Raw genomic sequence first — 12,346 nt, forward strand, 5'->3', positions numbered from 1 at the left:
TCATCACTGCTTGATAATGTTCAAAATCTATGCCTGAGTATGCTTTTGAATTCCAGTATTTTGTTTACTTTGTCTCTAAATCCTTGATTTGATGCAGTTCAGGTGGTATATTTTTATCTTTTCCAGTCTTTCTCAAATGTACTTTCTTTTGTTCTAATTTTAGAAATAGTGTTCACATTAATTTATCCATGTTAATGGTAGTTTAGTGAATGGCTGTGAATTTAATTACTTGAAGAAATACTGCAACCAGCCTCTTTTTGTTTAGCTTTATTTATGCCAAGACATGTTTCAGTCTTCAGACATCTTCAGCTGGTGTAATACATTTATGTTTTCATCAGTACAACATTTTTAGTGACTGTATTTTGAATGCTGAAACTGCCTTTTGCTGCTTTTATACATATAGCACAAACACTTTTAGGTTCACTGATGCTCTTGAATTTGATTTTTTAGTTAATTCCTTGTAAACTAATTAAAAAGCAAATACATACATTTACTTTTGGTGCTCAGTGACTAAATTATACCAAATTATTCTTCATCAAGAGGAATGTTAATATCTTTTTCTTGTTAAACAGAGTGAGAGAATACAGATACTTCAGAACTTCAAATTCAACCCAAAAGTTAACACCATATTTGTCAGTAAAGTGGCTGACACATCATTTGATCTTCCAGAAGCAAATGTGTTGATCCAGATCTCATCGCATGGAGGCTCCCGTAGACAGGAAGCTCAGCGACTGGGTCGTATTCTTCGAGCTAAGAAAGGTTAGTGATTTTAACATTATTTTGATTAACTTTATTTAAAATCGTGGTGGAAGATGTAACTATTTGCAGTCTTTTAATTTTATTCACTGATTACACATTAACCCCTTAACATAAAACCCCAAGTTGTTTAATTTTTATCATTTTGACAGAAAATTAAAATCCTGAGCAACGTAAGAGCAGACATTAAAAAATAAAATAAAATAAAACCCCACTTACGAGGTTTTAAGAATGGGTTTGTAATTGTACAATGGTGGTACTTACATGCTACTGTGATGCATCTCCTTCAAAATAGCCCCCTTCTGACTGAACACACTGACTCCAACGGTGTTTCCACTTTTGGAAACATTTCTGGAATTTTTTTCCTGAAGTGTGTTAAGGACGCTCTCCGTATTTGCCTGGATGTCTTCAATTGAGTCGAATTGCTTACCTTTCAGTGAAAATTTCAGTTTAGGGAACAGGTAGAAGTCCACAGGGGCCAAATCAGGGGAATATGGCAGTTGTGGAAGCACAGGAATTTTGAATTTGGTCAAAAATTCAACGATGGAGAAGGCACAATGAGCTGGAGCATTGTCATAGTGTAGCATCAACTCCTGCCTTTCACAACGCAGGCCTTTTCTTCAGCACCTTTTTGCGCAAATGCTCAAGGATACATTTGTAGTATTCCTGGTTAATTGTCTGTCCTCCGGGGGTAAATTCATTATGCACGATACCGGTACAATTGAAAATATTGTCTTCACCTTCGACCAGTTTTGTCATGCTTTTTTCGTTCGTGGTGAACATGGAGTCCCACTGCGAGGACTGCACTTTGGTTTCAGGATCATATCCATGTACCCATGATTTGTCACCTATAATTACCCTATTTAACAAATCTGGGCAATTTTTAGTCCGATTGATCAGTTCTTGGCACACTTCAGGTCGGTATTGTCTCTGGTTCACTTGACAACACTTTTGGAGTGAATTTTGTGGACACTAGATGCATGTTCAGATCTTCAGTTAAAATTGACTGAACTGCATAGAAATTTAAATTAAGTTCATCAGCCATCTCCCTAATTATAAATCTATGATCAGAGTGCACTAAGTCACGAACTTTCATAACATTTTCATTAGTTTTTGAGGTGGAAGGATGGCAGGACCGTCGTTCCTCTTCAAATGATTCGCAGCAATTTTTAAATCTGTTGAACCAGACAAAAACATTTGACTGGCTCATACAATTGTCTCCAAAAGCTGTTTTTAATAGTTCATAAATCTCAGAAGCTGATTTACCAGTTTTAAAACAAAATTTCACACAAACTCTGTGCTCCATTTATAAGTCCATTTTCATGCAGACAGAATCTGGGAACAAGCCCTAACAGACCCACTCTCAACCAGCTGCCACAATGAACTGAATAAAGGAAACACAGTTTCCTGTCAGAGGGCATTAGAGGACAAGGCAATGACTCACTCCCCACCCTCCATGTACCTACCCGCCAGACCAGTAAGCAGTAGTGGATACATTTTTAAAACTTTCCAGTCACACCTCTTATATCCATTTCAGCAGTAATAGTTAAGTGTTCAGTGCTAGAGAGCATCTGGTCCTACTTGTGTAGCCTGGCTCTCATGTTTTGGTTGAGGTGCTTCCACTAGATATTGTTTTTACTTCGTGCAGCTTTGAATATTTCACAACAAAAGTGAGCCGTCATTCCCTCTCCAATGTTGTTGTTTAGGCAATGCTTTCAGAAAAGGATGGTTATAATGATCCTGAGTTTGACATTGAATTTAGTGGCCCAGAAAGTGAACAAGAATAGGATGTTTCTCATTAATAAAAATATTATCTTTTAGAACACAATTTTTTAAGAAAACACCATGTTTTGGGGATTAAAAAATCGTTCATGTCTACTGAAGTTAACTCACCTGCTGATTGCCACCAGCGAACAGAAGCCACACACAAGAAACATACAGAAAATTTTTTAGGGTAAGTGCTGTATTAGAAATGCCATTAGATAAAGAATCAGAAACCGTTTCAACTAAAGTTACTAAGTACCCAGATTTTGCTATACTACACCATAACGTTCTGTCACTCACAAATAAAATTTCCATGTTGGAAGCACTACTCCAGTATGCACTAAACATAGATATAATTTGCATTACTGAACATTGGCTACGAAATCACGAAGTAAAATTAACCTCAATCTCAGGATATAGATTAGCAAGTCATTTTAGCCGAGAGTTTTCCAAACATGGTGGCTCTGCTATCTTTGTGAAAGAACAAATAAAGTTCTGTGATGTCAGTAAAAGTTATATTGACTCAATTGAAAAAGACTTTGAGCTTTCCATTACCAAACTGCCAGAGCTTAATTTCGTAGTTATTAACATATACAGAGCACCAAGTGGAAACCTGTCAGTCTTCATGAATAAACTAGAGGTTCTGTTGAACACAATCAGTACACTAACTATGAAGATAGTGCTTTGTGGGGATTTCAATATTGATTTTTCAAAAGACAGCAGCAGCAGAGATGCTTTGATAAATATGACCAACACATTCAATATGATCCCCACAATACACTGTCCAACAAGATTAACAGAATGCACAAATTACATTATTGACCAAATATTCATCTCAGAAACAACTTACAGATTCACAAGCAGAGTACTGAGCATGGGTTATAGTGATCATGAGGCACAGCTGCTGTGTATAGAAATGCCAACAAGTAGTATCAGTTCCGGAAAAGTAGTTGAAAAAAGAACCTTCTCTGAAGATAACATTAGAATTTTTAATCTCTTACTGGCGAAGGAAAACTGGGAAAGCATCGCCACTCAGAACAATGTTGATAGCATGTACATGAGTTTTCAGAGCATCTTTGTTCACTATTTTAATGTAGCATTTCCAAAAGTAGTAAAAACAGTAAAACCTAACAATAATAAGCAATGGGTAACTAAAGGCATAAAAATTTCCAGTGAGAGAAACAGATTTCTGCAGTACTCTTGTAAGAAATATAAAGTAACCCAAGAATTCGCAGATTATTCAAAAGCCTACAAAAGAATCTATGGTAGAGTAGTCAAAGAGGCAAAAATTATGTGGAATGACGATTTGATAAGAAACTCATCTAACAAAATGAGATCCACATGGAGAGTTATAAAGAAAGAAACTTGTAGTTCAGTGCCAAAGAAAGAGAATGTATCATTAACACTAGAAGGCTCAAAGGTCACAGACCCAAATTCAGTTGTGGAAAAATTCAATGAATACTTCACCTCACTAGCTGAAGACCTCATTCAAGTACACTGTCAAGGACCAGTCCCAAGTTTCTCCAGCAATTCAGTGACCTTCAATGCTTCTATGTATGTGTATGAAACAAACCCCAATGAAATTATAAGTAAAATTAAATCATTAAGCAGTAAAATGTCAAGTGGTCTTGATAAAGTACCTGATTTCATATTAAAAGCATGTGCTCGCCACATAGCAAACCCCTTGGCAAAAATTTTCAACCTCTCTTTAAAAACTGGTGTAGTCCCAGATATTTTTAAAATAGCAGAAGTTTCACCACTGCTAAAAAAAGGTTCTTCTGAAAAAAATATCAAACTACCGACCCGTGTCACAGTTAAGTTCCTTCTCAAAAATTGTAGAAAAGCTCTTCTATGACAGGCTTTTAAGTTTCATAAATAAATATGCACCTCTTACAGTACAACAACATGGTTTTAGAAAGTCTAAATCTACAAAGACAGCAATTTTCGAATTCTTAGACTGCATTTTAAAATCCCTTGATCAACATAAATTAGCTGCAGGTATTTTTCTAGATCTATCAAAAGCCTTTGATGTCCTGGACCATAACATTCTGCTCGAAAAATTAGAAAGACGAGGAGTAAGAGGTGTAGCACATAGCTGGTTGTGTTCATACCTAAAAAACCGCAGGCAGAAAGTATCACTTCAGTATGAATTCAACAAAATGAATAAAACAAGAAACAACTCCTTTCTTTCTAGGGAATTACCAATAAAATATGGTGTACCACAGGGCTCAATCCTAGGTCCACTACTCTTCTTGATTTATGTGGACGACTTAGTTGAATATATGAGTCCCACAAAAACTACCCTGTTTGCCGATGACACCAGCATATTGCTCACTGGATCCAGTCCAGAAACTTTGTGGTCCACAGCAGAAAGTTCTATGAAAAGACTCTGAGTGGTTCACAAAAAACAAACTCATTATAAATACTGAAAAAACTGTATGTGTCGATTTTCATTTAATTCCTCCAACTAATCAAATGTCTATTCAAGCCCAATTAAAAAATGATCCCCTAGAAAATGTAAGTGTCACAAAATTCTTGGGTCTTTGGGTTCAGCAAGACTTAAAGTGGGACACACATATAAATAACTTGTGTAGAAAACTATCTTCTGTGTGCTATGGCCTAAGAATTTTAAAGGCTACAACAAGCAAAACAACAGTACTGCAGGCATACTATGCACAGTTCCACTCACTAATCCGATATGGGATCATTTTCTGGGCATACTCAACTCACAGTGTAAAGGTATTTAGAATGCAAAAAAGAGCTTTAAGAATAATTTGTGGCCTTAAAAAGATGGAGTCCTGTAAATCCCATTTTACTGAGCTTGGTGTTCTAAATGTTCCAAGTTTATTCATTTATGAAACTATCTTGTTCACTAGGGACTACCTCCTGAAAACAGGCAAACTGCTACAGAACAAAAGTGTACACAACTATAGTACCAGAAGGGAATCAAATATACATCAAAAATATCACAGAACAACCACCTATCAGAGGAGCATAATTAACATTGGTGTAACACTACACAATAAGATACCAGAGGAAATAAAAAATACTACTCATCCAATATTTAAAGCTAAACTAAAGGCATTTCTAATGAAGCACTGTTTCTATTCTGTCGTATTATTGTAACTTATCTTTGACCTGTCCAATATCAATTGTACAATTTGTGCTATATGATAAAACTGGACCAATAAAAAATCAAATCAAATCTTATACCTTCTGCAAGATATAAATTATATGAAGAACAGTTTCTCAAGTTGCAGTCATATTTCAGCTGTATATTTTATATGTTTGGTACAGGAGCAATAGCAGAGGAATACAATGCCTTTTTCTACACCCTGGTGTCACAGGATACAATGGAAATGAGCTACTCACGTAAAAGACAACGATTCCTTGTTAACCAAGGCTATAGCTACAAAGTTATTACTAAACTTGCTGGAATGGAAGAGGTAATGTGCAGTAGATTTTCATTTTATACAGTATTTCATGCTATATTTATTTGTGTTTGATAAGAAACTCTCATTTTATTTTTTGATCAGTTCAAGCTGTAAATACAAAACATTACTATATCATCGATTATCACCCTGGACTGGAACAACTGGGCTATAGCCTTTGACATGGCTTTGGTTATTCTCATCCCACCCAGAAATGAGGGACGTCAGAACCAAGGTCCTTTCCAACCCTTCTAAGGTATTGTTCCATTGCCCACACACAACCTTCACAACATCCTAGTCCATCCCTATGCCACTCCCATTCCCAGCCCATTGCCATAGGGGTCATATCCCTGTGGTAGACCAAGGTGCAAGACTTGCCCAGTCCACCCAGCCAGCACATCTTACTCAAGTCCTGCCACAGGCTTATCCTATCCCATCAGAGGCTGGGTCACCTGTGAAAGCAGCCAATGTCATATACCAACTATGCTGCACAGCCTTCTATGTAGGTATGACTACAACCAGCCATCCATCAGGATGAATGACCACTGCCAAACTGGTGCTAAGAACAAAGTTGGCCACTCATTGGCACAACTGCAGCTGAACACAATATGCTCAGTTTTGCCGCTGCTTCACAACCCAAGCCAAGCCCCTTGCAACACGTCTTCTGCTCCCGTAATTGTCCTGTCCTCAATCTCAGGTAACCCACTGCCCCTCCATCCTCCTCTGTACTGTCATCCCTACCATTTCACATCCCCACATCACCTCCAGTGTGTGCTGCTTCCCAGCAGTCGCTACAATCATGCCAGCACATGTACATGCCACACCTCCCTCCTAAATTCCTAGCCAGCTAACCGGCCACTTCCCTCTGTACTGCTAGCCGCCCATCCCATACCCTGGCCTCAGGGGTAGTAAACCTTTTTACCTATCGTCCACCTTTCTATCTCTGTTAACTGTAAAATTTTCTAACTGCCCACCATTTCCACAGCAAAGGTGATTTGTAAAGAAGGGAAGTAACTTTACTTTATAAAATGTGTAAAGCAGAGTTATAGCAAGTTAGAGCATATCATAAAAATTACATACCAAATACTTTACATTAAAATTTTATGAAATCTAATGAAAATGTTTTTAAAACCCTTACGGCCTACTAGTGTGCATTAGGGACCAGGTTGACTACCACAGCTGTAGCTCATCAAAGGATAACTCTGAAAGCTATGGAGTTTCTTTCTTTTGTGTGTGCCTTTTGACAACTCAGTGCTTTTGCTATTCGGTAAGTGGTCTCCTTTAATCCTAAAATACTTTTAGGAATGTTTCTCAACCACAGACGATCTTTATCTAAAGAAGATAACCAAACTTGTAGAGGATGGATGATATATTTGATGGTCAACAGTATATTTATGTGCCTGGATATGTAAAACTGCGTCCATTCTAAGGAAGAACAAAACATTGAATTCTGCCCATGTTGAGTGGTCATTTTGTCTTTATGCTGAACTGTAGTATGTGCCTCAACCATAAACTTTTATGATTGAATCGAGGGTAGTTTAATGCCCCACTCATAAAAAGTTCATTAGATACGGAGCACATTCTCAGAATAGGCAATGATGGGGAAGGAAATTGGTAGTGTCCTTTTTAATGAGAACCATTTCAGTATTTGTTTCAGTTGATTTATAAAAGCATCTGGGTGGCCAGATGTGGATTTGAAAATTACTCCTTCCAAATGAGAGTTGAGCAAACCACCCAATGCCCCAAGTGGCTTTGTAAACTTCCTGCTAAGTAATGAGTTTATTATGGGTGGAACAAGGGTTCAAGCTCATTAAAAGGTATACCCAAGACATCTCTGAAGAATCCACATTAAGCTACAAAAAAGAATTTTAAAAAAAGCATGGAATATAATCAATACAAAACAGAATATTTTTTAAAAACCCAGCAAGGAATGTAATTCTGTATAGCCAAACCAAGTTATTTTAAAGTATAGATCCAGTAGTGTGCCACTATGTCATATAGTTCACTCTGCATTTGGTTGTACCCTTTACAGTCTGATTTGCACTGACTGCAATTGGTTTTGCTTCACAACCTTCACCTTGCTATAAAAAAACTTCAGTCATAGTTAAAATTATTATGTCAGAAGATGAGAACAACTCATTGCACATGAGATGAAGATGCTGGACTCACATCAGGGCATGCAAATTTAAGTTTTCTGTGGTTTCCTTAAATCACATACGGCAAATGTTGAGAGTTCCTTTGAGAAAGACTCATCGAATTTTCTTCGCATACTCCCCCAATCCCCTGAGTTTGTGCTTTATCTCTGAAAACCTCATCAATGCGACGTTTGACTATAATCTTCCTTCCTTCCTTCACAGATGCAGGTATATTTCTAGAGAGTGGAAAATGTGTCTTAATTGCCATATGAGAAAAGTTTTCCCATAGTTCTATTTTATTTATCATTGCTTCATTTTGTCTTCAACTTCTTATGTTGTAGTGTTTTTTTAGATGTAGTAAGGATATAGCCAAGAAACAAGGGAACAGTAGTCAGCAGGTGAAACTAGAAGAGTGAAAATTTTTTTACAAAAGAAAAGTTTTTACTTTACTTGCCTCTTGATGGCCAACATACTCCAGAATGATATTGTTGATTTATGTACTGCGCATCTTAACACTGCTGTTCCAGTTTACATCTAATTTAATTTACTTATCTACCACTGAAGCAAGGCTAAAAGACTTTCGGATTTTTCTAAAATTCATTCACATGGAATGAAGGTTGGAAACAAGAAAAACATATTGAAAGAGAGGAAAAAATTCTTTGAAACCAGGGATCAGAAGACTCACAAAGCACGGGAAATGATACTGCTTGCTTGTGTGCGTGTTTGTTTTCAGTCATTTTTGTAATCTGGGAATTGCTGTTTTTGAGAGTGTTGATAAAACAGGAAGAAGTATTTCACCTAGTTTTAAATTCTATTTTATATTTTTAGGAACCAGACCTACTATATGGAACTCGTGAAGAACAAGGGCAGCTGCTACAGCAGGTACTAGCAGCAAGTGATGCAGATGCTGATGAGGAACGTATCCCTGGAGAAGGACCCCGATCTGCTTCAAGTTCTGGTCCATCAGTAAGTATTTACTAGTATGGATGTTGCAGCGTGTATGGAGACATAGTATGATAGGGGTGAAGGAAGATAACATAGCATAAAAAGGCCGACACTTGGCCAAGAACACATTGTTTGATTATCATCTGGAAGTAACCTCCAGTATCATGTAGTTTCAGAAATGGGCTGGGGATGGGGAGAATAGAACAGTTGCTACACTGACTCCCACACTAGGTCATCTGTTATAGAGACACTTTTTTTTCTGTCACCTATAGTAGCCATTCAAAATGACTGTTGCCGTTGGGGGCCAAATGTCATGAGTGAAGATCTGGCACTACACAATATCAACTGCAGGAAACTTTCTGTGGATTTCTCCAAGTGTTTGGCACGAGACAGTGACTACACAGTTTGGATAACATGAGTTCTGTACTTGTTGAGCAGAATAATTTTAAGTATTTTTGATCCACACTTGACAGCACAGCTTAAAATAGGGTAGGGAACTGAAACAAATGATAAGTTAAAGCTCAAACAGACAATACTTTCACAGACATTAGGCAGCTTCTGAAGAGTACATTTCACAAAACGAAATAGGCTTGATATTGCACAAAAATTCTCAAATAGGCATGATATTCCTTAATAATTACACTGATTAACTGACCTGGATATCCAAGCACATTAAAGTGTCCATTTCTGGGATACAGGAAAGTCCCACGATTAATGAGGGGAGCATGTGTGTCGGCAAGCCTGGATGTTGCATTTAGGCATTTTTCTACATTGCTGTACCTAAATATCAGGCTAGTTTCCACATGCTGCCTCAGTCTCACAATCTGCTAATATTTTGAAACACTTTGTCGCATTTGAACATGCAGAGTGCACTATATGCTGACAGGTAGGGTACATAGATTCCTGCTTGGGGGATGGAGAGATGGACGGGAGCTAGCAGTATCTTTAAAATGTCTTTGGGAGTGGGGACCCCATTGTAATAAGAGAGTGTGTGTGTGTGTGTGTGTGTGTGTGTGTGTGTGTGTGTGTGTGTAAGCGTAAGTATAATTGGTTCTCTGTGGCTGTGATGTACCCAAATCATACTGCACATTTTTGTGAAATTTAAACATTTTATGCGACTTGGACCTCATTACTTGGATGAGAGTTCTCTCCATTCCTGTATGGCAATTTCTATTTCAGCACCACAAATGTATGACAGTGTCATGCAAAACTCTTATTCCTGATCAAAATATGTCCAAAATTAAAATCCAGCCATCAAAATAAAGTGAATGTACATTTTTTGTAAGATTATTTTAGTCATTGATACCTTAACATTGTCAAACATTGCCACATTTGGTTTAACTGTTTTCTGTTCTCTCTACTAGGTTCATAGGCGGCCAGGAAACATGAGTTCCTTATCTGGAGCTGATGATGCAGTGTACTTGGAATATAAAAAGACATCACATTCAAATGTCAAACACCCTCTGTTCAAAAAGTTCAGGGCCTAGCCATAAGTGTTTCCTTGTTATAAGATTTGTTATGTTGTGAAATATTTTGTACAAAAGTTTTGTAACCAAAAGCATTTTTTATATTAAAATAAAAATATATTCAAAAATTTCTTCTGTTACTTTACAACTCTCTTCCCTAATGAAGCTGTAGTGTTATGAATGATCTAATGAACAAGTTGTTTTAGTAGAAAACTAATAAAAAAAATAGTTCCATGCTTTACAAAAGACAGTGAAATCATCTCCAACAAAATCTATACGCAAGTACGAACATTCTACCCCCCCCCCCCCCCCCCTCACTCTCACTCTCTCTCTCTCTCTCTCTCTCATTGAATGAAGTATTTTAAAATGAGGATAATATATTCTCTTAAAATATTTATTTTTTAATGGGCCAACTAAATGGTTACTGCTTTTGTGAGAATTTTCCTCAATGTTTCAGAATATTCATTGAGTTTGGATCACTTCTTGTCTGTGCAAGGGTATACAGGGTGTCTCAGAAGGAAGGCTCAGTATTCAAGAATATTACAGGAAGACTCGTTTAAAGTAAAAAACTCCATATTTTCATATGCCCTGTTCCAAATGTTTCCTGAGCTGGAACACATTTAATGCCACTTAAGCACATTTTTCCTGAATAATTCAAAAACCGCAGCTTCCAATGAAAATGTGTTGCAATACAAAATAAAACCACATTAAATTTACTACAAAAAAGATACTATTCATTTTTTACTCTAGCACGTAGTTTGCACTTGATGTGCATTCAATGTAGCTTAGTTAGTTCTTGTAGGCCAATTTAAGGTAGTTTCCTGACTCTATAGACCACAAACACCCAGTATAAAATTATTCCTCTCTACTTTCTGTACACTACTGTGGTACAATGCAAATAATGTCAATGTACTGAATAATATGGAAAATAAATTACAATGTACAGTGAATGTGTTCCATCTCAGAAGCCGTACAGAGTAAGACATATGTCCATGTGAAGCTTTTTGCTTCAAATGATCATTCTTGTCACTCCCCAGAATATTCACCATTCTTCCTGGGACACCCTTATAGCTTACATATTCATATCATTTGGAGGTCACCAATTCCTTAAGGAAATATAAAGTTGACACAGTAAGATAATTTTGCAGTGTACCTCAAATACTGGTTCTCTGAGCCTACCCATTAGCCTTACATAACAAGAAGTTTCTCATCCAACCATTTCCACTCATGTTTCTGGAACATCTTTGCATGGTGTAAACTGGTTAATTATAACAACAAAAACTGAATTCCTTTGATCTCTTCCTTAGCTCAATTTGAAACAGTTCTCAATAAAAAGTAACAAGTGTGTCTTTTGTTTGCTCACCTTTGCAAGTGTATCTCTCAGTGCCATACTTCTCCCAACAAACTGAAACCTTGGGTGCTCTTCATCTTATTGATGTTACATTGATTCCACAGCATTTCATTTATTATATCATTATTCTTGTATCCAGGAAAATACAATATATTTATTTTAAAATTCCAATCATATCTACAACAAATACACAAGACTCTGTAATTTCAATTGCTTTTGAGACTGAGAATTTGGCAGTCTCAATTGCTGGATATTTGCTGAAAACACGTCACCCAGCATGCAAGCTTCAAGCAACTTCGGGAAGACCAAGAGGTGCTCTTGATCTTGAAGTTCTCCACACTCATAGGGTGCATCTCCTGTAATTTAGCATCACCGCTTCAAGTTTTGTTTGCACCGCGTCTGTTCAAAGACTTTCATGTCTGGCAGGGTAGTTGGCAATCAGCCGCATGCTCTTTCTTCATATTTTGACTATTACTTACTTCTAGTTGCCTTGTTTTG

At 37.1% G+C, this 12,346-nt stretch overlaps 1 protein-coding gene across 1 annotated transcript in view; it reads left to right on the forward strand.

The window, feature by feature from the left end:
* LOC126473861 (general transcription and DNA repair factor IIH helicase subunit XPB) overlaps positions 1-10,625 on the forward strand; it is a 102,033-nt gene extending 91,408 nt beyond the window's left edge. Inside the window, exons 14-17 of the mRNA XM_050101189.1 lie at positions 573-759; positions 5,818-5,966; positions 8,915-9,052; positions 10,396-10,625. Coding sequence (XP_049957146.1) covers positions 573-759; positions 5,818-5,966; positions 8,915-9,052; positions 10,396-10,518 — 597 coding nt within the window. The 3' untranslated portion in view covers positions 10,519-10,625. The remainder of the gene's footprint in view (positions 1-572; positions 760-5,817; positions 5,967-8,914; positions 9,053-10,395) is intronic.
* Positions 10,626-12,346: the final 1,721 nt, after the last annotated feature.

This window comes from Schistocerca serialis, chromosome 4 (genome assembly GCF_023864345.2).
Source record: "Schistocerca serialis cubense isolate TAMUIC-IGC-003099 chromosome 4, iqSchSeri2.2, whole genome shotgun sequence".
Classification (NCBI taxonomy): Eukaryota; Metazoa; Arthropoda; class Insecta; order Orthoptera; family Acrididae; genus Schistocerca; species Schistocerca serialis.